Source organism: Tubulanus polymorphus, chromosome 12 (genome assembly GCF_964204645.1).
Source record: "Tubulanus polymorphus chromosome 12, tnTubPoly1.2, whole genome shotgun sequence".
In the NCBI taxonomy this organism is placed as follows: Eukaryota; Metazoa; Nemertea; class Palaeonemertea; order Tubulaniformes; family Tubulanidae; genus Tubulanus; species Tubulanus polymorphus.
Genome location: NC_134036.1, coordinates 1,088,372 through 1,112,861, shown reverse-complemented (window position 1 = coordinate 1,112,861; position 24,490 = coordinate 1,088,372). Strand labels below are relative to the sequence as shown.

Here is a 24,490-nt window from a genome sequence, read left to right as displayed (position 1 = left end):
TTCTAATGAAATTCACTAGCATACCTTAGAATATTGCTTAGCTTAAGATAAAATATTTGGTACCAGGAAAACGGGGAAGTAAAGTGGGTGTACTGTACATCCCCAATTGACTTATTTCTCTCTGGTTGAATCAAGTTATCACTGAAATAGCATTCGAATAGCCATTTTGTTTTTAAAAATTGTGTCGTTCAGCTATCCTGCTGCAAATTTCGCAGTTCAAGTTAACTAGTGCCATCTGATTTCTCAGTATCTCAAATTTGCACATTCTTAGCCCGAGTCTAAAAATAGAAAAAAAGTGCATTTAAAGTAGGAAATAAAAGAATAGTGGCTAACACACTCTGGAGATATAGCCTATGGGGTGGGCCTAGTTTGAAAGCACTGAGGCCCGAGGGAACAGCACTTAGTAAATAAATACTGAAATCAAACTTACAAAACACCCAATACTTGAGATGATGTACTTGACAAGAAGTGTGTCCAGCTGAGCAAATCAACTTTATCTATGACTCCTCCTTTTATAGATACCGTAGTAGTCTAAAAATAAGAATCGGTACATTTTTCTAACAGTTGGTATGTCATTAAAAAAAAAAAAACCTATTATTATCACAACACAGCAAATAAATTACAGTTGTTGAATGGTTTGCCCGATTTAGATTAATTGGTTGACGCTAATTAGTATGACCTATAAGTAGGGGCCTACTGCATGTCATTGGCGTCAATCCATTCCATTCCACGGTGAATTAAAAAGACATTTAGTTAGATCCCTTTTGTCCAAAAGCTGCATCATTTATATAACTAGCTGTCAAATTTAATTTACCTCCTTCAGAGAATACCATAGTCCGTCGCCCATCAACGTGTTGACAAAAGAAAAGTTGCTTATAATCCTGTTTTATACATGAACGATAGAAGTAAACCATATTCTTGGAATATTGAGCATAGTGTTTAAGTTGGCTTGCACGGTTTGTGAAAGGGTTTTCCTCATCATGCTGCCTGTATGCATTAAAAATCCGGATTTCAAGCGAATTAATTTGTTCAACAAGTGGCCCTCTAGAAGTATACTCCACACATACTGCCCATGCATGTCTCTGTAACCGAAGGTGGAGACTAAAAGACGGTTCAGGACTCGGCAGCGGATACCGGCCCGGATATTATTTCAAAACGTGTATTGTCGGTACCTAGCACGATTTCAGCGTTTTTCGGGAATTCCCTGAAATTTCGGCGTTTTTCGGAAATTCCCTGAAATTTCAGCGTTTTTATTTCAGCGATTCAGCGTTTCAGTGTTTCAGCTTTTTCAGCGAAGTTCAGGAACCGTACGATCAACGACCATTGGCGGATGATTTGGCAAGAGAAATGTCCGGCTATTATTGTACTCACCGATCTGACTGAAGGACATGGCAAAGAAATGAAGGTTGCAAAAACACTTTCGAATAGTGCTGTGGAAACAGAAGAATCATAAAAATGTGTCTTTTCATATTCCAATTGCAGGTGAAGTGTCATCGATATTGGCCCACAAAACTGAATACAAAAGGTCGATATGGAGATATTACAGTGACAGTTGCAGAGAAAATGGAAAAACACACTGAGCCTCCGGCAGTGGTTCATTTCCTGTCGATTACAAAGGTATGATCATACTCTTGTTTTACCATGGCATCTAGTGACCTATATAAGTGCTGTTATCTGTAATTTCAAACGACTTCATACGTGTATACATCGATATGATAATTATAACAACATTTTATGATGAGGTTTCGTTTCGCTGTTACATTGTTTCACTACAGTATTCCGACATAGTTAATGAGTTCTGATGGGTTTTGATGTTAGATTGTTTGACATCAGTATTGTCTATAACCAGTCTCTCTCGATGAGTAACGTTTCATTTATTTTATAGCGTGGCCACAAACAAGCACATAATCTGTTAGTTTGTCACTATCGAGGATGGCCGGATCATGGTGTACCGTTCCCGGCTTCATCTGTTGTTCGTATGCAACAGTTCATCAAACAGCGTCTTACCGACCCGGATCAGGGACTTGTGCTGATTCATGGCAGGTAAATTAATTCGAAATCTTCCAGTCCTTTACCGTTAAGGGGACGTTAAGGAATGTTACGGCTTGTGTTGTGTTCTCAGTGCTGGTGCTGGAAGGACAGGTTGTTATATCGCAACGGAGCAGCTTCTTGAAAAAGCTAAGAAAGATGGACTCGTTAACGTATTCGACATGTTTAGGAAACTCCGTCAACAAAGACCAGAAATGATCCAAAACATGGTAAATCTTAATAAAGTTACTGCCTCTCATTTCACGTTTTCAAGATCCAGAACTTCTTCAATATGTTTTATTACCATTTACCACAGAAACAGTACATTCTCGTGCACCAGATTCTACTGGAGGAACTGATACTGGGACCGGTGGCATACCCGACCACGAGTTTCAGAGAATCATACGAGGAAAGAAAGGCAACGCGTCCTGTATCTAAAAACGTGTCTGATAAAATAGAGGAACAATTTCTTGTACGTATTAAGATCGGCCAAAATGAGATGAAGGGCCCGAAGCCTGAGAACATACATTAAGATGGCAGCAATGAATCCACTGACCTTATTAAACTAGAGACCAAATCGTTCTTCCTTAGTTTTTTTTTAAGGAAAACATTTTCTCGATGAGTTGTTTTCTAATGCAGGTGTTGAAGGCATCGACTCCGATTCAAGACGAGGAATCACTAGCAGTGGCCAAACTACTCAACAATGTTTACAAGTCTCGATACAAAGACATCCTTCCCGAGGCACAGTATCAACCGCAACTCTCACATAAAGGGTTCATTAATGCCTCTTTTGTGCACGTGAGTTTGATTATGATTTCATAGCCATCCATGGAATATCTGGGCTGAGAAAAGGGGGCATTAGGCCTAGAAATTCTTCAGTTGAGATATCCATGAGTTGTAAGAATCTGATTGATTGAAATTACTTTCCTTTTTACAGACGATCACAAATGAAAACGTGTTTATAGCTACACAAAGTCCTCTACAAAAGACAATTACTGACTTCTGGCAAATGATCTTTGACTATAACTGTGAACTTATCGTAATGATGCATCAAGAATATCCACAAGATCCGGTAAGGCTTACTCCTATTCTACCATTGCCTTATCTATAATATATCTCCTAAAAGTATGAAAGTTTGGTCGGGGATCCTTTGCTAGAATACATCTTCTGATTTCAGACATATGCAAGCTATTGGCCTGGAGCTGGAAGTATTAAATTCGGTCCTTTTACGATCACTGTGGAGGAAGTTTCATTGCCCTGTAAGACCATCGTTCGTCGGGATTTGATCCTCCAAAAACAGAATGTATGTTGATTTATTTTCGGTAGCCAAGTTCAGAGAAATATGGCCGCATTTTACGGAATTACCCTTCTTTGACATTGCTATTTAACATTACCATTAACATTATTTAACATTGCCTGGCCAGATTAATTTTATTTCTTTGATTTCACAGGAATCGCGTCGTATTCGTCAGATCCAGTTTTTAGGATGGCCTGAGGATGAGTCGGTTCCTGATTTACAATATCTATTCGAGTTTGTGAATCTAGTTACAAGAGAACACGTCACCAGTCCTATTGTTGTACATTGCATGTTCGTATTTTAGCAACGTCAGTCAATTATTCAAAACACCATCACATATTTATCGATTATGCAAATTTTACAGGAACAGCACAACGAGAACGGGGCTATTTTGTGCGGCGTTTGAACTGATTACCAAGGTGCCATCTAGCGAGCAAATCGATATCTACCAGTGTATACAAAAACTACGAATGACACGCCCTCAATTCATTCCAAATTTGGTACGAAATTAAATTCTAAATATTCTAAGAAAGAATTGATAGTGTCAGTTATTGATATTACTTTTTTTCATTTTTAGGAACAATACAAGTTGCTGCATGACCTTGTGATATTCAACTTCCACGGATTCGACACTTATATGACCCTCAATTAGAATTACTACTTGAAGAGAAGAAATGAAGAAATCATTTTGATAGATCTAAAAACAACAACTAAATAAGACTTGAGTTTTGGAACTGAAGGAGTAAAAGTGTAAACTAACTTGGTTCTGTTTGCAACTAATTCGCCATTATTTTGCTTTATATAAAATATACACGTATTTCTTGTACCTAAAGATTAACGTAGCTCTCGTATATAGACCTATAGCCCTATTCCACGATTACTGCGGTTTCATCGTGTGTATATGTTTTAAGATACGAGATACTTTAAAACAGGCGCACAGACAGCTTATACAATAGAGGCAGCTTAAAAAAAGAGACAGCTTATAAAATAGAGACAGCTTATAATGATTGAATGATTGACAGCTTATGATATGTAAAGAACTTTCAATATAAAGAAGACTTGTATTATAGTAATTCTGATTTATCTCCTCGATATAAATTTTAATAAATGAATGAATTTTATTTTCATCGTATCAATTATAATGTAAATAAGCAATACATGATATTCTATAAAATATCCTGGTTTTATTCGTTATTTTCTTGTTCTTTGTTATCAATATCATTTCACTGTTGGTCACTGTTTATTGATGAAGTTACTACTATATACACAACTGTCTGTCACACCTGCTCTCCGTGCGAATAATCGGTTTATCTCTAAATATTATGCATCAATTTGTTCAGTTATTTCTGAAAATATTATTTGCGGAGAGTATGTAGAGGTGGGGTCCTGGGTTATTTAGGAAGTAATGATTCATGATTTTAAATGATCACACAATATCATGTTTAGAAATAATCTATAGTTTTTTATTTACACTTCTTTTGTAGTATCTACTTATCCAAGACTATATTTCTATATTTATAATCATTTTGTTTGATATGGGGGAAAAACCTATAGTTTGTCTCATTTTACATGAAAGGGGGCCCAGTCTATCGTGTTCACTGAGAACACCATCAATTAAACTGTGTAGTTTTCTTTTGATGATACAATTTCTGTTTTACTTTTCAAAGATTTGTTTTCTCGGTTGTAAGACTCATCGTGTTAAACGGTGACCCTTGATGTTCTGTTCTGGCCTCCTTCCCTACCTCTACCCCCCCCCCCCCTCAGAACAGAATAAACTAGCAATTGTGAACTTTGAAAGTTTAAACTTCCTTTAAGATGATTTATTTGAAAATTCAAAGGAAGTTAATCACATAGAAAAATGATATCATAACTCGTCATTCCGCAAAACAAAATGTACCGTGAAAGAAACATCTTTCGTTTTCTGCTGTTGTTCATTCTGTGTTTATTCATCACAAACACATCAGGTGAGTTAATCAATAATAATTCATTAGTTGAAACGTAGAAATGATAAATCTGCTATTATAACAGACCCGGCCCTAAGAGGTGCCATCGGTTTCAAGGCAATTGTCGGCGATGTTGAGTTCGGAGAAGAACTACAGATAGAAACTCTGTCACTGTCAGGGTTCAAACTATCAATTGTCGGGGGTGGAGAGCTCGGAGAAGAACTACAGAAAGAAACTCTGTCACTGTCAGGATTCAAACTATCAATTGTCGGGGGTGGAGAGCTCAGAGAAGAACTACAGAAAGAAACTCTGTCACTGTCAGAATTCAAACTATCAATTGTCGGGGGTGGAGAGCTCAGAGAAGAACTACAGAAAGAAACTCTGTCACTGTCAGGATTCAAACTATCAATTGTCGGGGGTGGAGAGCTCAGAGAAGAACTACAGAAAGAAACTCTGTCACTGTCAGGATTCCAACTATCAATTGTCGGGAGTGGAGAGTTCAGAGAAGAACTACAGAAAGAAACAGTCACTGTCAGAATTGTTCTGGTAAAATAATTTCGTCTTGTAATTTCAGCAAAATGTTTTGGGAAGAGTTGTACTGGTTGGGAGTGTCATTGCAGTAATACAGCCTTGGACGTTTGTCCAATAAAGGGTCAGAATATAGATGGCGCTTTAACGTGTCCAAATCCTAACACTGCATGTGAGTCTACAATAAAAATTCCGTATCCCTGGACACCGCCAGGATGGACCGGACCAGCTTGTCAAATCGGTAAGTTTTCTGTATCAACTGTTTCTGCTCCAGTAAACCGGGGTCAGGTTTCTGCTCCAGTTAATAGGGATCACAGGTTTTATATTACTGAACCCCAGTTTTTTTAGATTAACGGATTAACTCTAATACCTCGCGTGATAAATTATTGAAATAATTCAGATTTTCGTTGATAAAAATGTCAGACATGAAACATCCGGGGAACTGCTGCGACTCAATAAACTGAGACTCTAATTGGTTCATCGCGTGAAGAAAAAGTGTATCACAAAAATAAAATGTATGTTTCGAAAAAAATCATGAAATAATTTTCTGCTGAATCTAAATTGATTCTACACAAAATGTGTTTTGTAGGAAACGTGGCTCGTGGTAAAACAGTTACAATGTCATCCACTTACTATGCCCATTCCGGTAGTAAATGTGTAGATGGTCGGACGGTAAGTGCTACGAATACTTGGATTGGTGGTAAAGAGATTTGTCACACTGAAGCGGATCAAGACGCCTGGATTAGAATTGATCTCGGAACTCAATACGTGGTACATAATGTTACACTTTGGGATAGAACAGACGCGGCTGGTTGCACCGCTGAGTGGAGTGAGTGGAGTGAGTATAAATTATTATTGTTGATTATTTCATTGATTATTTCATTCGGTCAAATCTGATAGAAAAAAAATACAACTTTAAACTCGAAAAGCCTCTTTGAATATAAACTCCCTTTAAAAGATGAAATATCTTCAAAATCAAACAATTAATGATCGATTCTAGGAATCACAAATAAATATCCCGGACTCAGTTCCATACAGTTTTCAGTTACCCTACGTTTAAACAAGATGAGTTGAAATATTGAACTCTACCGAAATATCGAACTCTGAGTCATCAATAATCAATAATCTGTAAATGAAGTCAGTTCGACAACAATGTGTCTGAAAAAATACGTCATTGGAAAATTTTGAATCAACTTTTCCGAAAATTTTCAGTCGATAACAATAAATTTGTGTTATGGGCCGTGCGCCTGTAGTGGGGGGGGGGGGGTAGAAGGGAAGCTCAAAGTGTACATACTTTTCCTTAGGGGTTAATATTTACAGTTGCACGAAACACAATGTGATTTTTACAAATGCCTCCTATATTTCGTGGGGTTTCCTGGTAATTTCCCACTCTTGTTTAGGGCATGAATCCTGACAAATTCAGTTTCACAGGGTTCTCTCTCATATGTACTCGGAGAGATATCAAAAACATACATGGGATGGAGGGTTAAAAATAACCGCAAGTCAAGCGTACGTACTTTATGCACGGCCTCTTTACTTATTTTTCAAAAGAACTTGAACAGAATTGTTTTGCACTCAAAGCAATTTTAAACTTCTCTGATTTTGCGCATTAATTTTGTTTTCACGGAGTAAACTGCGATATTTCAAAGCTTCTTAATTTTTTCTCAGAAAAACGCGCGCGCAACATGGAGATTCGAGTTGGAAATGAATATGGCACCAATACAAGTATTTCTACATCTAACCCGATATGTGCTTACCAGGGGCCCCCTCTCTGTGGTAAAAATAAAACATCAGCATGCAGCACAGGTCCTATAGTTGGACAATACGTCACCGTTCAACACAAGAACATTGGTAAAGCAGAGTATCTCGCACTGGCAGAAATAGAAGTTATCGGGTTCAAATATATCGGTAAGTTTTTCATAACTACCTCTGTGAAATCTATTTGATCATACATTATACAGATTACAAAAATTAGGTCGATTGAGAAATATTCATTGACTCGTGGAAGAATGTCAAACAATTCATATTTACGTATCACGTTTAAAATGTCTGTTTAGCACCCGGTGATTGCAGTAAGGGATCGAACTCATTTGGATGTATGATTGAATGTTATCCATGTTACAACAGTGAAAGTTGTAACTATTTGAATGGTACCTGTCAATCCGGCTGTTCACAGAATTACATCGGAAAGTGGTGCGAGTCAGGTATATTACACTGAATCATAGATTCCTGGAATCTCACTCCCTATTCCCTGAATATATTAAACAATATGAATCAGAAATGACCGGAAGTAAAAGATCCTTACACTTCATTTTATTTGATTCACCTAAATTTAACATCGATTTGTTTTTCAGAATTAAACTCACTTCCTTTTCCCGAAATATAGTAACCAATATGAATCAGAAATGACCGAAAGTAATATATACATGAAACTTCAATACAAATCAATTTTCTTTTTCAGAATTTAAATTGTTTTCTCCATTGACAAAATATGCGCTGACAGATTACAGTGTAAAAGTCAGTTGGACAGCTTACTCGGGTTCTGTAGTAGATTCAGGACGTGGTACTGTCAGCGTCCATTATCAAGTCGATTATCGTAAGATATCAGAAAACACTTGGACTAATCAGGAATCTGCAGGAGTCCTTACACATCACACAATTACTGGTTTAACTCCTGATACTGGGTATAAGATAGCTGTTAGACTACAGAAATTAGGGAACAGTCAACTTGTATCAACTGCGAGTCTGACTAGTCCAGTACTAAATGTACAGACTTTGTGTGCAGGTAAAAACCCCTCATTCTAATAAACTCTTAATCATCAATTCAAACACAGAATTGTGTTTAACATGTTTGTTTTACTGTAGATCCATTAAACGGTCCTAAAGATGTTCGTGTGGTGTCCACAGCGGTTGAGAACAGTAACACGTGGCCCCAGACAACCAATCTCATACTTGCGTGGACCGTAAGTGTGCCTCAACCAGAATTACATAAATCCAATTGCATGTGAACCTTCTCTTTCACTGAGACACGATACAGACATATTGTAAATTAACCGAAGAAGTCCCACAAAATTCGAATTTTTATGCAATGTATCAATTTATCAAAACGGAACCTCAACGTTTCGGCTGTTGACTAACAGCCATTATCAGGTGGAATGACCAGAAAACAGAAGTAACGTTGCATCTGGCATATAAACTTACAGGACATTAACAAAAGCGATGTGTCAGAATAAATGTAAACAGAATAGATGACAAATGAAAACAACCAGGGTTACCGTAGAAACCACAATTTAATTCTAAGGATGAATACAATTATGTAACTAAATGAAGTAGACCAGGGGCCGGTTCCGAGAATTATGCCCAAAAAGTGGTCTTAAATCTTAAGTCTGGTCTTAGACTAAGACCACTCTTTGGAACGCAAAATTAAGACTAACTTAGTTAAGTCGATCTTAGAGGATTTAAGAAAAAAAATTACTTAAGACTAGACTTATTTTAAGCCTTGACTATGGAACCGGCCCCGGAGGAGTAGAAGATGACGGAGAAGGCAGTGTGACACAAAGTGACATTAACCAAAATCTAGTAGAGAGTTGATATCTCAAGATAATAATTGATTATGTGGCCGGATGATGGAAGTTATGTTGGATTTCGAAAGTTTACAAAAAAGGGCTGATTCAACTATGTGTCTCTTATGGATGTCTTTGCAAGGATAAATGAGTTTCGAATTCTGAAAGTCAAATTGGTGGTCGGTTGTAAAAGCAAGGTTTGCAATCCCACTGTCATGCATTTGATAACTGATATCTAATCTATGTTCATTAATACGTTGATAATTAAGAGGTTTTCTGGTCATTTCACCTGATGTGCGCTGTTATAGTCCATAGCCGTTGTGGTTTTGTTTTAATGAGTTGTTTCATATACAATTCGCATTGTGGGACTTCTTCGAATAGCGTACACCGATTAGAGTGTTTCATTTGACTACTACGTAGTGAATTATCATTATGTTGCAGGCTTTAACTGCTGCGCAGTTACAGTGTGACGTCACTAAAACTGTTTATCAAGTCAAATATAAACAACTGAACGGACAAACATGGACCACAACTGTGGCGCAACCTACCGGCCACACACTAACAGGACTAGAACCATACACTGATTATGAAGTTAGAGTTGGTGTAAAGAATGACGTCACTCAGAAGTTTATCTACAACCAAACTATAAATTACCAAACGCCGACTGCAGGTAATCTGAAATTAGAGACAGATCTTCCAAATTTTTATCATAGAGACTCAGGTAATTTAAAAGAAAGATCTTACTTAGGATCCCAGACACCCACTACACTGTTCCAGCACTGGTTAGTTAACCGTCCGTCACTCTTGGTCACAGATATTTTGATCGCATTTGCCATTTTTCCATTTACTTCAGCTCCTGGACCTGTGACGTCACTCACTGTGTCCCGGCAAACAAACAGCGGCTTCAGAGTCACATGTTCTACACCTGATAAACCAAATGGAATTATCATTCAATACAGATTGTGGTACAAACTTCTCAGATATAAAACTTGTCCGACTCCAGCACAGGGCGGTGAACCTAAAGAGATTTCACTTTCATCAAATACTGCTGTAGAACATGTATTCACTGGGTTAAAGCCTTATGCGGAATATGAAATCACGGTCTCGGCCGAAACCTCGGCTGGTGGCTTAGATCTAAACAAGAGGACTGTTACCGGGATAACTCTTCAGTCTGGTTAGTTGTAGATTTATGAAATAAATTCGATTGATATAAAAATGCGGTTGTAACCAATAAATATTTCCCTCAATGTTACAGAACCAACTGGTAAACCTGACTTGGCTGATGTCACTGTTGAGACTATTCCAAATAGCGTATCCAAGCCAGACACTTATATTGATGCCACTTTCAAGGATTTGGCGTGTGAAAACCAACACGGACCTCTCAAACATTACAGATACAAGTTACTGGAGAAAGATACGATGAAACTTGTTAAAGATGGAACGACATCGAATAAACAGTTCAGAATAGATAAACTGATTCCGTTTACAGAGTATGAATTGACGTATAACTGGGTGAACAGTAAAGGTTCCAGTGAAGAATCTCCAAGCAAAATATTCACAACTGACGAAGCTGGTGAGTTTTCGAAATTCAACTCATCTGTCCTCAAATCTGAGGAATGAATCCATAAATGAACCTTGAGAAACTTGATGTGTTTATACATTTCAGTTCCAGGTGTACCGATCCCTGAAGCTCGATCAGCTGCTCCAAACAGTATCATATTCGCGTGGAGTTCTCCTGTTCCTCCGTTAGCAAGAATTATCAAATATAATTTCATGTGTGGCAACGCCACTAAAAATAATTCTGATCAAATTCAGGAATTTATAAGGGAGGATGTTGAACCAACTGTGCTTACAAAAACAGTGACTGGACTCACACAAAACAAATGGTATGGTTGCCAGGTAGGTGCGAATTTATAAATCTCGCTTTTCTCAACAATGCATTGAAATTAAAGCAATGTGATACATCATAGGTAATGGCACAAGGCAAAAAGGGTTGGGGACCATGGAGTAAAAAAGTTCACTTTTTGACGCAGGTTGGAAGTAAGTAAAACGACATGTTGGAGAATCGCAGAATTGTATTGTATACGTTAAATGTGTCTGTGGTATTTATTTCAGTACCAGGACCTCCCGCTTCTCTCGACTTCTCATTCACAAGGGATACATTGAACACTACATTGACATGGACACCACCAAACCGTCCCAATGGTGATATCACTAATTATCGTGTAGGAATTCTCTTGTCCTGACCAGTAGAGGGCACCACCTGCTCTATACTTAAACATGTCTCCTTTCTGTTTTCAGCTCACGTGTGAACCCATCAGTTCAACTTCCACAACACCTTTATCAGAAAGAAAAACATTCAACAAACCTGAAATCGAAGGCTCCACCACGACTATAAACATAACGACATCACTGATACCTTTTACTCAATACAACTGTTCAATTTTTGCCTCAACTAGTAAAGGCGAAAGTTTGCCTGCCAGTGTAAGCTTCTGGACAACGGGTAAGTTGTTAAAACAGCAACCTCAAGTTTCCATTGAAGTCACGTGTCAACAGCTTTATTCTTCAATTTCAGGTAAAATAACAATTCCTAAACTGGTTATCAAGAAGACAGCGGTAACAGACACGACTGTTACACTTCAAATACCACGCGTTAATAACACTGGTAACATTACGTAAGTGTCCTCTTATTTTCATCTATAAATAATGCATGATTTAAGAAAACAATTTTTATCTGATGATTTGCAGCGGTTACGAGGTGATCGTGAAGAAACACGATGGACCAATCAACCGTCGCCATAATCGTACAGTCAACCAATCACAGTACGTCTCGTACGAAAAAGCTAAACAGCGAGGATTATCAGTTTATATTACTGCAGCATTTCTACCACCGAAAGAGCCTTCTGAGTTTATAGTTGGTGATACACGTAACTATAGTGGTTACTTTAATGCTCCTCTAGAAACTGGGAAATCTTACAGTTTTATTTTAGGAATCGTTGAGAATTATTACGGAGTGAGTTCATATTGTCTTTAAATATAAATTCTAGTTTACAATTCGAAGATGACTTCAATCAATTCTTTTCCATTGTTCAGGAAATATTTCGGCATTATCCACCAATAGAACAGCAAGAGAGAATCACTGTTAAAGCACCGTCTAATAATGCAGGGATAATAGGTGGCGTTGTTGCAGCAGTTTTAATACTTTTATTGGTGGCTGTTGTTCTGGTTATAGTTTGGAGGTACGAGTGAATAGTGGCGACCTCTATAATACAATGCATATATTTCATCATTTGAAAATGGCCCGATTCCCCTCTATTCACCAAAAATATCTCATTGAGTTACCCCTCAATTAGATGCCTTAACGTTTTTACATCTTCCAGACGCGGTGGATTCAAAACTAAAGAAACATCGCACAATGCAGAAATATCCATAGTGAATATTTCACCTTCCGATAAAATAATTGGTAAACCATTGGCAAGATTGAAGGGTATCCCAAGACAGGAAAATACTGCTTTTGTAAATTCTACATTTTCAAGAGGTTTGTCTAATAAAGCTTTTTGATTTTGAAAAGTTGAAGCCCAATGTTTGAACACTAATGGTTCCTCTCTATACAGAAAGCTCCGCGTATTTCAATATCTATGACGATCCGAGACCAGTAAACGGTAAGCAAGATGGCGAGGATCATCACTACGAAATCGCTTCTAAAGGCGCTACTATGATTTGTGACCTGTTGGGAGAGACCTTAATGAAGACCTCTGATGAGTGGAAGAATATGGATGAAGAATTTCAGGTAGAATTGCTGGGAAGTTGGGACTGCTCGTCGGTAAGACATGGGATTATTTTTTGGATCTATTTTGTCTGTAGAGTGTTCTCAGGTTGAGACGAGGATTGAGCGAGTGCGCTGAGAAAGTGGAAAATCTTGAGAAAAACAGGTTTCCAAACATATTGGCCTGTAAGTATTACCTGGTGATCATGTCCAAATACGTTCTATCGCATACAACATCTCTCCAGGTTTTTGTCGTTCTATTGACTTAATTTTGTGTTGTTTTTCTAGATGATTCGACTAGAGTTGTTCTGGAACAAACCGGTGAAGAACCAACATCAGATTACATCAATGCCAATTATATTCGGGTAAGGAATCAATCCTTCTGTTCTTGAGAAGTTTTTGTCATGTGCATATGATGATGTTGTAGATGATATGGATATCTCATTTTCAGGGATTAACTGGTCATTTGATATGCATTGCTTGCCAGGGTAAGTCTTGTTATCTTTCCCATATTTTATATGTTTATGTTACTTATGCGCTCATCTAACTTGCTCTTTCAGCTCCATTGCTATCTACAATCAATGACCATTGGCGGATGATTTGGCAAGAGAAATGTCCGGCTATTATTGTACTTACTGATCTTACTGAAGGACAAGGCAAAGATAAGAAGGTGGCGGCAAAAATTGCTTTCAGATGCTTCTGTGTAAACAAGAGAATTAGGAAAAATGTGTCTCTTCATATTCCAATTGCAGGTGAAATGTCATCGATATTGGCCAACAAAACTGGATGCAATAGGTCGATATGGAGATATTACAGTGACAGTTGCAGAGAAAATGGAAAAACACACTGAGCCTCCGGCAGTGGTTCATTTCCTATCGATTACAAAGGTAATGATCATACTCTTGTTTCACCATGGCACCTAGTGACCTATATAAGTGCTGTTATCTGTAATTTCAAACGACTTCATACGTGTAAACATCAATATGACAACATTTTATGATGAGGTTTTGTTTCGATGTTACATTGTATCACATAAGCAGTATCTATAACCAGTCTCTCTCTCGATGAGTAACGTTAGATGTATTTTATAGCGTGGCCACAAACAAGCACATAATCTGTTAGTTTGTCACTATCGAGGATGGCCGGATCATGGTGTACCGTTCCCGGCTTCATCTGTTGTTCGTATGCAACAGTTCATCAAACAGCGTCTTACCGACCCGGATCAGGGACTTGTGCTGATTCATGGCAGGTAAATTAATTCGAAAATCTTCCAGTCCTTTACCGTTAAGGAGACGTGTAGAAATGTTATTGTTTGTGTTGTGTTCTCAGTGCTGGTGCTGGAAGGACAGGTTGTTATATCGCAACGGAGCAGCTTCTTGAAAAAGCTAAGAAAGATGGACTCGTTAACGTATTCGACATGTTTAGGAAATTACGACAACAAAGACCAGAAATGATCCAAAATATGGTAAATCTTAACAAAGTTACTGCCTCTCATTTCACGCTTCCAAAATGGATAACTTCAACGTGTTCCTTTATTACTATCTACTTCAGAAACAGTACATTCTCGTGCACCAGATTCTACTGGAGGAACTGATACTGGGACCAGTGGCATACACGACCACGAGTTTCAGAGAATCATACGAGGAAAGAAAGGCAACGCGACCAGTATCTAAAAACGTGTCTGATAAAATAGAGGAACAATTTCTTGTACGTATTAAGATCGGCCAAAATGAGATGAAGGTTTCGAAGCCTGAGAACATACATTAAGATGGCAGCAATTAATCCACGGACCAAGTTAAACTAGAGACCAAATCGTTCCTCCTTCGGGGTCCAAATTGTTTCATCTTGGTTTGGTTTTGAGGAAACAATTTTTTCACTGAGCTTCTATTAATTAATACAGGTGTTCAAGGCATCGACTCCAATTCAAGACGAGGAATCACTAGCAGTGGCCAAACTACTCAACAATGTTAACAAGTCTCGATACAAAGACATCCTTCCTGAGGCACAGTATCAACCGCAACTCTCACATAAAGGGTTCATCAATGCTTCATTTGTGCACGTGAGTTTGATTATGATTTCATAGCCATCCATGGAATATCTGGGCTGAGATAGAAAAGGCCTAGAAATTCTTTAGTTGAGATATCGATAAGATGTAAGAACCTGACTGATGTAAATACTTTCTTTTTTACAGACGATCACAAATGACAACGTGTTTATAGCAACACAAAGTCCTCTACAAAAGACAATTACTGACTTCTGGCAAATGATCTTTGACTATAACTGTGAACTTATCGTAATGATGCATCAAGAATATCCACAAGATCCGGTAAGGCTTACTCCAATGTCTAGCACTGCTTTGCAGATGTCTTTTTCTAAGATTTAAGATTTCTTTTGATTTCAGACATATGCAAGCTATTATCCTGCAGTTGGAAGTATCAAATTCGGTCCTTTTACGATCACCGTTAAGGAAGTTCAATTGCCCTGTAAGACCATCGTTCGTCGGGATTTGATCCTCCAAAAACAGAATGTAGGTTGATTTATTTTCGATAGCCATATGTTCAGAGAAAGATGGCCGCATTTTACGAAATTATCCTTCATTGACATTGCTATTTAACATTACCATTAACATTATTTAACATAACAATGCATGTTAGCCTATATTTCACTACAGGAATCGCGTCGGATTCGTCAGATCCAGTTTTTAGGATGGCCTGAGGATAAGTCAGTTCCTGATTTACAATATCTATTCGAGTTTGTGAAGTTAGTTACAAGAGAACACGTGACCAGTCCTATTGTTGTACATTGCATGTTCGTATCTTAGTAACATCAATCATTTATTCAAAACTCCATCACATATTTATCGATTATGCAAATTTTACAGGAACAGCACCACGAGAACGGGGCTATTTTGTGCGGCATTTGAACTGATCACCAAGGTGCCATCTAGCGAGCAAATCGATATCTATCACTCTGTACAAAAACTACGAATGACACGACCTCAATTCATTCCAAATTTGGTAAGAAATTAACTTCAAAATGCTCTTAGAAAGAATTGATAGTGTCAGTTATTGATATAACTTTTTTTCATTTTTAGGAACAATACAAGTTGCTGCATGACCTTGTGATATTCAACTTCCACGGATTCGACACTTATATGACCCTCAATTAGAACTACAACTTGAAGAGAAGAAATGAAGAAATCATTTTGATAGATCTAAAAACAACAACTAAAATAAGACTTGAGTTTTGGAACTGAAGGAATAAAAGTGTGAACTAACTTGGTGCATCGGTTTGCAACTAAATCGCATTTCCTTTGCTTTATATAAAGTATTCGTAGAGTAGCCGTGTTAACCAGGTTTAAAATAAGTAACGAGACGAGTAGTGCTGTATAGGTTAACTATTTATTTGACGCACGAGCTTTCGCTTCTAATGAATAGAAACTTCATCAGGACCCATTCACCTGATGAAACTTCTATTCATTAGTAGCGAAATCCTCGTGCGTCAAATAAAAAGTTAACCTATACAGAGCTACTCGTCTCGTTACTTATTTTATATAAAATATACACGTATTTCTTGTACATAACGATTAACGTAGCTTTCGTATATAGACCTATAGCCCTACTCCACGATTACTGCGGTTTCATCGTGACTGCTTATAAAATAGAGTGACAGCTTATAGAGATTGATTGACAGCTTATGAAATATAAAGAAGACTTGTATTATAGTAATTCTGATTTATCTCCTCGATATAGATTTTAATAAATGAATGAATTTTATTTTCATCGTATCAATTATAATGTAAGCAATACATGATATTCTATAAAATATTCTGGTTTTATTCGTTATTTTATTGTTCTTTGTTATCAATATTATTGTACTGTTGGTCACTGTTTATTGATGAAGTTACTACTATACGTGTGTTACACTAGTAGCGAAAACTCGTAAATTCTAATTGACAGCTTGGAGTAACCAGACTGATACTCCAAGATATAACTGATTTATTCTACTTTCATGAGGAACTCGAATATTTTACATAATCTAGAATAAAATATGTAGATTTTTACTGATTTGAATTTGATGTTTGTTTTTGCGTTTAATATTTAGTTTTGTCTTGATTTGTTTTACAAAAGGAAAGTCGTGCACGAACTCATTTATGGAATTACAGTCGGCGAGTATACAGGGCTCCTTCAGGTTTTGTATCTTATTTGTCATGGAAATAAAGATGGCTGAACGTCGTGATGCAGCCTGGCTGCTGTAATAAGACTCACGCAGCAATATGATGTCTCAACTGATGATGGCAGACGATAGGTTCATTTGGGGTAACTCTGTCATTAAAAATAAGTGATTGATAATAAAGACGGTTCCAGTTTCTAGGCGCCATTTTATGCGGTCCCTCGAGGTTCCTTCCTTGTTACGATAATTTCTACTCTTTTTAGAAACACAAGTTTTGATTGTGTATCAATTAGCTCTACAGTCCCATACACCATTTATAAAGGAAGTGAAATATAGATTATTATCTATCATCTATCAATCTATCATTCCGAAAGATATCGCAAGCAAAATTCCATGTTCAGCGACATGGCGACGCGCAGTGGGGAATCCCTACACGCGTTTTCTCAGTCTCAAGCGGTCAAGTGTATCATGTATCTTGTAAATATAAATGATATTTTGTTACAGTTTTCCAGAAAAATAAAGCTCATCTTATATCAAACATCAGTTGTGAAAGCTATTCGAAAGATTCAACCGCAAGCCATAATTACTAATAATGATCTTTAACCACTGAAAAAAATGGGAATATAGATATTACGGATACTACTATTCTATGAAACTATTCTAATCTACACTACATATGGGCCAACTTACTTAATCAATCGATTTCCTCCGTTATTGATCCAGTTCATTTTCACGAAGAACTGGGTTGTATTCAGAAATTCATAAAACTGAAAAAAGAAATACTACATTTTATATCACAAATTCCTTTTCTGGGTTTCAATTCATATACCCGCTTTACCTTTTTTTCTCAAACCCTAGTTTTATGTTACAACATTTGTTTCTGAAAATATTATTTGCGGAGAGTATGTAGAGGTGGGGTCCTGGGTTATTTAGGAAGTAATGATTCATGATTTTAAATGATCACACAATATCATGTTTAGAAATAATCTATAGTTTTTTATTTACACTTCTTTTGTAGTATCTACTTATCTAAGACTATATTTCTATATTTATAATCATTTTGTTTGATATGGGGGAAAAACCTATAGTTTGTCTCATTTTACATGAAAGGGGGCCCAGTCTATCGTGTTCAGTGAGAACACCATCAATTAAACTGTGTATTTTTCTTTTGATGATACAATTTCTTTTTTACTTTCCAAAGATTTGTTTTCTCGGTTGTAAGACTCATCGTGTTAAACGGTGACCCTTCAAGTTCTGTTCTGGCCTCCTTCCCTACCTCTATCCCCCCTTCAGAACAGAATAAACTAGCAATTGTGAACTTTGAAAGTTTAAACTTCCTTTAAAATGATTTATTTGAAAATTCAAAGGAAGTTAATCACATATTTATGTGAGCGATATCATATTGCGTCATTCAGATAAACAAAATGTATCGTGAAAGAAACATCTTTCGTTTTCTGCTGTTGTTGATTCTATGTCTATTCATCACAAACACATCAGGTGAGTTAATCAATACTCATTGGTTCCAGAGCTGTTGAAAACGTAGAAATTATAGATTTGACATTTCACACCTTAAAGTAGACCTCAGTAAGATGTGACCAGAAAACTCTGTCACTGTCCGGATTCAAACTATCAATTGTCGGGGATGGACAGCTCAGAGAACTACAGAAAGAAACTCTATTACTGTCAGGATTGTTTGGTGAGTGGACATTTTTTTAGATAATCTAGTTTTTGTTATTTCAGCAAAATGTTTTGGCAAGAGTTGTACTGGTTGGGAGTGTCATTGCAGTAATACAGCCGTGGACCAATGTCCAATAAAGGGTCAGAATATAGATGGCGCTTTAACGTGTCCAAATCCTAACACTGCATGTGAGTCTACAATAAGAACTCCGTATCCCTGGACACCACCAGGATGGACCGGACCAGCTTGTCAAATCGGTCAGTTTTCTGTTTTTGCTCCAGTAAACCGGGGTCAGGTCAAATATCACTGAACCTCGGATTTATATCAGATTTACGGATTAACTCCGTAAAAGCCTTTACAAAAATAAATCTAAAAAATATACAAATGAATGTTGTAAATTTCATTAGATTTATCTCAGATTAACGGAATAACACTAACACTAATCCATATACGGATTAACGTCACTAATCCATAAGCTGGAAAAAATCTATTAGTAAAGATATCATAGATTTATGAAACACCAGGGAACTGTCGACGAACTGAGATCAACTCTTAATTATTTCATCGCGTAAAGAAAAAAAAATGTTAGTTTTGTTTAATTCTAGTTGAAATTGTGAAATAACTTTGAATCAATTTGTTTTTGTTCGTTTTGAAAATTCGTGAAATAATTCAAATCTTTTATTCACAAAATGTGTTTTGTAGGAAACGTGGCTCGTGGTAAAACAGTTACAACGTCATCCCCTTTTGCGTTGTATCCCGGTAGTGAATGTACAGATGGTCAGACGGTAAGTGGAATGTGTCACACTTTAGCGGATCAAGACGCCTGGATTAGAATTGATCTCGGAACTCAATACGTGGTAAATGAAGTTACACTTTGGGATAGAACAGACGCGGCTGGTTGCACCGGTCACCCTAGATACGCGTGGAGTGAGTACGAATTATTAATGTTGATTATTTCATTGATTATTTCGGTCAAATCTGAAAAAAATATAACTTTTAACTGGAAAAGTCTCGTTAGATATAAATTCCGTCTAGTAGATGAAATATCTTCAAAACTAACCAATCATTGATGGATTCTATGAGATGAGTTGAAATATTGAACCCTCAGTCATCAATAATCTGTAAATAAAGTCAGTTCGACAACAATGTGTCTGTGGTATCCATGGATGACAACTTCGTAGAAAATGCGTCATTGGAAAATCTTGAATCAATTTTTCCAACGTTTCAACATCTTAGCGGGGGGGGGGGGGGAGGAGAGGAGCTCAAAGTGTACATACTTTTGGACAAACAAAATGTGATTTTTACAAATGTCTATATTTCGTGGTATTTCCTGGGAATTTCCCACTCTCTGCTTTCACTTCGTCGTGGGAATCTGGTGACTTTTTCCTTGTTTAGAGCATGGATCCTGACTAATTCAGTTTCACAAGGGGCTCTCATAAAAGTATGTACGCAAGGTGGGGGGGGGGTATAAAAAGGGGAAGTGGATGGGTTAATATAACCGGAAGTCAAGCGAACGTTCTATATGCACGGCCCCTTACTTATTTTTCAAAAGAACTTGAACAGAATCGTTTTGCACCCAAAGCAATTTTCAGCTTCCCGGATTTTGTGCATTATTTTTTGTTTTCATGATTCAAAGCATCTTTATTCTCTCACTCAGAAAAACGCGCACGCAACCTGGAGATTCGAGTTGGAAATGAATATGGCGATTTAACAAGTAGTTCTACATCTAACCAGAAATGTGCTTACCAGGGCCCCCCTCTCTGTGGAACACATAAAACATTATCATGCAGCCCACGTCCTATAGTTGGACGATACGTCACCGTTCAACACAAGAACATTGGTAGGCGAGAGTTTCTCGGCCTGGCAGAAATAGAAGTTATCGGGTTCAAATATATCGGTAAGTTTTACATAACTATAAAAAATTGAGAGCGTATGAAAAAGATCTTTATCTTTATATAAAGACATTGATTCAGAAATATTGAGAGACTAATAAGGACATTTATAAGATGAAAAGATGAAAATAATAGTTTTTCGTATCACCTTTGGATTTCTTGGTTTTTTGTTTAGCACCCGGCGATTGCAGTAAGGGATCGAACTCATTTGGATGTATGATCGAATGTTATCCATGTTACAACAGTGAAAGTTGTGACTATTTGAGTGGTATCTGTGAATCTGGCTGTTCACAGAATTACATCGGAAAGTGGTGCGAGTCAGGTATATTACACTGATTCATAGATTCCTGGGAATCTCATTCCTAGCTGTTCCTTAAGTATGATTGATATGAATCAAATCTGATCCCGAATGGAAATGACAAAAGTAAGAACTAAAGAAAGATCCATCTAAAACTAACATCGAATTTTCTAATTTCAGAATTGAAGTTGTTTTCTCAATTAAGAAAATCTGCACTGACAGATAACAGTGTTAAAGTCAGATGGACAGCTTACTCGGGTTCTGTAGTAGATTCAGGTCGTGGTACTGTCAGCGTTCAGTATCAAGTCGTTTATCGTAAGATATCAGAAAACACTTGGACTAATCAGGAAACTGCAGGAATCCTTACACATCACACAATTACTGGTTTAACTCCTAATACCGGGTATAAGATAGCTGTTAGACTACAGAAATTAGTGAACAGTCAACTTGTATCAACTGCGAGTCTGACTAGTCCAGTACTAACTGTACAGACTTTGTGTGCAGGTAAAAACCTCTCATTCTAATAAACTCTTAATCATCAATTCAAACACAGAATTGTGTTAAAAATGTTTGTTTTACTGTAGATCCATTAAACGGTCCTAAAGATGTTCGTGTGGTGTCCAAAGCGGTTGAGAACAGCAGCAACACGCGGCTCCAGACAACCAATCTGATACTTGCGTGGACCGTAAGTGTGCTTCAACCACAATTACATGTATTCACCTGATGCTCATTTATGCACCTTCTCTTTCACTGACACACGATGAAAATATGTGGTGAATTATCTCTTCTATTGCAGGCTTTAACTGCTGCAGAGTTACTGTGTGACGTCACTAAAGCTGTTTATCAAGTCGAGTATAAACAACTGAACGGGCAAACATGGACCACAACAGTGGCGCAACCTACCGGCCACACACTTACAGGATTAAAACCATATACTGATTATGAAGTTAGAGTTGGTGTTAAGAATTACGTCACTCAGAAGTTTGTCTACACCCAAACTGTTAACCACAAAACGGCGACTGCAGATAATTAAAAAACGAAACGAAACGAATAAAATATTCGGCCCCTGGAAACTTCTATATTCAATATTATTATGCATATTGATCTTTCTAATATAAATGCGCATTCCTTTAATATCTACGTTCATTCATCGAAGACCTGTTTTTGTAACACGGGGAAAAACCAATGATTTGTCTATAAAACCGGGTACAGGAGCATAAACTAAAGACTTCAGCAATTCGCCAACATCTGTCAAATTTCCGTGATTATCAGGTCTCGTTTAGTGAATTTCAAAATTTTTGATTAAGCATTTTCTGATTTAGATTGCAAAATTAGAGAAGCACGTTTTATGAAAACTCAACAGCCCTCCCTCAATCAACAACTATTTGAACACGGGTTTTTAGATAACTAACTATTAGTCAAGTTGAGTCATTCAGTAATTTGGATCGTATGTCATTAATTACCTTTTATTCTTATTATAACTAACTGTCACTGAATGGTTTGAAATTGTTTGTAATTAGCTTCGTCTTATTCTATATAAATACCAATATGATATGTAAATTTAATCACTTGCGCTATGCCTGAAGAGGGGATAATGTAACTCCCGAAAACGTTCGCTATAATAAATATATACACTCATTAGAAAATGAGATATGTACTGTTTTTGCTTTTATGGATTTTCGATCTTACCATGAATTACGAATGGTTTCAAAACCCAGAGACCTAGTTTTCAAAAAAGAATCACACTCTAACTATCGTGATATCAAATAATGGTTACGATAAACCACACTTTCAAACAACTTTGATCAAGACTGTTCTGTTATTCATATCCTTTAGATTTTATATCTTATTATCTGTCATGAAAATATAGATGGCTGAACGTCGTGTTGCAGCCTCACTGCTGCAATACAACTCACTGTGATCTCGGTTTTAATTCTGCAGCAATAGGTGGCGTTATCATCTGACGATGAGTACCCACATTTATCTGAGACCTATTTTGTGCGATGGGGGAAAACCCGATGGCTTGTCTCATTTTAATGTCCTTATAAGGGGAAAACTGAAATGAAATTCATCATTGAGATAAATGTCAAACATCCTGGAACCATCACTTAAACAGATCAACATAAATTATTTTATACATACACCTTTATAAAGGAAATGAAATGAAGATTTTTCACGAAAGTGAAATCGATCATTCAAAAAAATTTCACCAGCAAAGTTCCATGTTCAGTGACATGTTGCGGCGCGCAGTGGGGGGCTGCGTTATCTCAAACTCAAGTGGTCATGTATTTCATAAATGATTTTATATGTTTTGTTACAGTTTTTCAGAAAAATACCGCTTATCTCATATCAAAGATCAGTGGTCGTGAAAACTGTCAAGAAAATTCAACCCGCGCAAGCCATATTATTGTTAACGTTCTTAAACTACTGAAAAATGGGAAATATAGATATTACGGATACTAATATCCAGGAAGAAAGACACTCTAAATATTTGGATGGATATATGAAAACTGTGGGTACTGGAGTGTGTAATGGGTAGTGTAGTGTCATCTGTGTGCATTTGTGGCCAGCACACAGATCACATTGTTCATTGGGGTTTAGTCCAGGACTCGCGAGATTTTCAACAACACGGAGGTAACGTGTAATAAATGATGACTTGAATTGCATGACTACCTACCACCCCTCATTATTGTTGGAAAACTAAACGTTCGGCACTGACTAAAAATTAGTAATAACATTTTAGAAATGGCCAAAATTTAACTTAGGTTCTATCTCATTTTTATTTTACAATTGCGATTGGTATAATTTTTTTTTAAACGGCCGTTAAGGCTTCATGTTTCGTCTGCAATTCACTGCAAATAGTTACGCAACTACGCACATTTCAGTGTTTTTGGCAGCTGTACACTCAATCGGCACCGTTCGTGACTAGCTTCACTGCGGAATTATCATTAATTAACATCGCCATATCACATCATCAACTTATATTGTGCCTTAAAACCCTAACAGCCGAAATAAATGAAATGTACACACGATTTCTATCGTTGAAAATTGAGAGAATGGCCGTGTTTGTGTTCTGCTGCTTCGCGTAAATCCCGCCAATGGCGCAACCGCGCGGAGTGGGGCCGATACGTCTAGATGATTTTTTTTGCGCGTGGTTAAAATATTCTGCCCCTGGATATATCTGTATTCAATATTGTGTATATAAATCTTTCTCATATAATGCGCATTCCTTTAATATCTACGTTCATTCATCTGAGACCTGTTTTTTTTAACGCGGGAAAAACCTATGGTTTGTCTTATTTTACATGAAAGGGGGCCCAGTCT

At 37.2% G+C, this 24,490-nt stretch overlaps 3 protein-coding genes across 3 annotated transcripts; all 3 read left to right on the top strand.

Annotated features, from left to right (window-relative positions):
* Positions 1 to 1,169: 1,169 nt before the first annotated feature.
* Positions 1,170 to 4,501, top strand: LOC141913973 (receptor-type tyrosine-protein phosphatase kappa-like). Its single transcript, XM_074805203.1, has 11 exons — positions 1,170 to 1,405; positions 1,483 to 1,617; positions 1,886 to 2,043; positions 2,123 to 2,258; positions 2,345 to 2,500; positions 2,668 to 2,826; positions 2,966 to 3,100; positions 3,206 to 3,331; positions 3,480 to 3,616; positions 3,690 to 3,825; positions 3,903 to 4,501. Exons 1-11 carry the CDS (start codon positions 1,331 to 1,333, stop codon positions 3,975 to 3,977), a joined length of 1,428 nt encoding a protein of 475 aa, XP_074661304.1. The 5' UTR covers positions 1,170 to 1,330; the 3' UTR covers positions 3,978 to 4,501.
* Positions 4,502 to 5,216: 715 nt separating this feature from the next.
* LOC141913969 (receptor-type tyrosine-protein phosphatase kappa-like) lies at positions 5,217 to 17,170 on the top strand. The gene is made up of 33 exons (XM_074805200.1): positions 5,217 to 5,289; positions 5,843 to 6,037; positions 6,386 to 6,634; positions 7,465 to 7,704; positions 7,854 to 8,000; positions 8,258 to 8,581; positions 8,662 to 8,759; positions 9,801 to 10,080; positions 10,213 to 10,533; positions 10,615 to 10,932; positions 11,026 to 11,258; positions 11,330 to 11,399; positions 11,475 to 11,584; positions 11,661 to 11,862; positions 11,935 to 12,034; positions 12,108 to 12,372; positions 12,453 to 12,598; positions 12,740 to 12,897; positions 12,974 to 13,149; positions 13,224 to 13,311; positions 13,414 to 13,490; positions 13,577 to 13,613; positions 13,686 to 13,795; positions 13,878 to 14,012; positions 14,217 to 14,374; positions 14,455 to 14,590; positions 14,677 to 14,832; positions 15,026 to 15,184; positions 15,317 to 15,451; positions 15,527 to 15,652; positions 15,797 to 15,933; positions 16,007 to 16,142; positions 16,220 to 17,170. The coding sequence occupies exons 1-33, from the start codon at positions 5,217 to 5,219 to the stop codon at positions 16,292 to 16,294; spliced, it is 5,370 nt and encodes a 1,789-aa protein (XP_074661301.1). The 3' UTR covers positions 16,295 to 17,170.
* Positions 17,171 to 18,674: 1,504 nt separating this feature from the next.
* Positions 18,675 to 22,815, top strand: LOC141913971 (uncharacterized). The gene is made up of 8 exons (XM_074805202.1): positions 18,675 to 18,795; positions 19,039 to 19,233; positions 19,679 to 19,903; positions 20,634 to 20,873; positions 21,044 to 21,190; positions 21,347 to 21,670; positions 21,751 to 21,851; positions 21,963 to 22,815. The coding sequence occupies exons 1-8, from the start codon at positions 18,723 to 18,725 to the stop codon at positions 22,197 to 22,199; spliced, it is 1,542 nt and encodes a 513-aa protein (XP_074661303.1). The 5' UTR covers positions 18,675 to 18,722; the 3' UTR covers positions 22,200 to 22,815.
* Positions 22,816 to 24,490: the final 1,675 nt, after the last annotated feature.

Excerpts from the sequence above, each read along its gene's own strand:
- LOC141913973 (XM_074805203.1), top strand. The coding sequence starts at position 1,331 with ATGATTTGGCAAGAGAAATGTCCGGCTATTATTGTACTCACCGATCTG. Across the intron at positions 2,259-2,344 it reads CAGAAATGATCCAAAACATG|AAACAGTACATTCTCGTGCA; the intron begins GTAAATCTTAAT and ends CATTTACCACAG. Across the intron at positions 2,501-2,667 it reads AAATAGAGGAACAATTTCTT|GTGTTGAAGGCATCGACTCC; the intron begins GTACGTATTAAG and ends TTTCTAATGCAG.
- LOC141913971 (XM_074805202.1), top strand. The coding sequence starts at position 18,723 with ATGTATCGTGAAAGAAACATCTTTCGTTTTCTGCTGTTGTTGATTCTA. Across the intron at positions 19,234-19,678 it reads CGGACCAGCTTGTCAAATCG|GAAACGTGGCTCGTGGTAAA; the intron begins GTCAGTTTTCTG and ends TGTGTTTTGTAG. Across the intron at positions 19,904-20,633 it reads TCACCCTAGATACGCGTGGA|AAAAACGCGCACGCAACCTG; the intron begins GTGAGTACGAAT and ends TCTCTCACTCAG.
- LOC141913969 (XM_074805200.1), top strand. The coding sequence starts at position 5,217 with ATGTACCGTGAAAGAAACATCTTTCGTTTTCTGCTGTTGTTCATTCTG. Across the intron at positions 10,081-10,212 it reads TTTTTATCATAGAGACTCAG|CTCCTGGACCTGTGACGTCA; the intron begins GTAATTTAAAAG and ends CATTTACTTCAG. Across the intron at positions 11,400-11,474 it reads CTTTTTGACGCAGGTTGGAA|TACCAGGACCTCCCGCTTCT; the intron begins GTAAGTAAAACG and ends TATTTATTTCAG.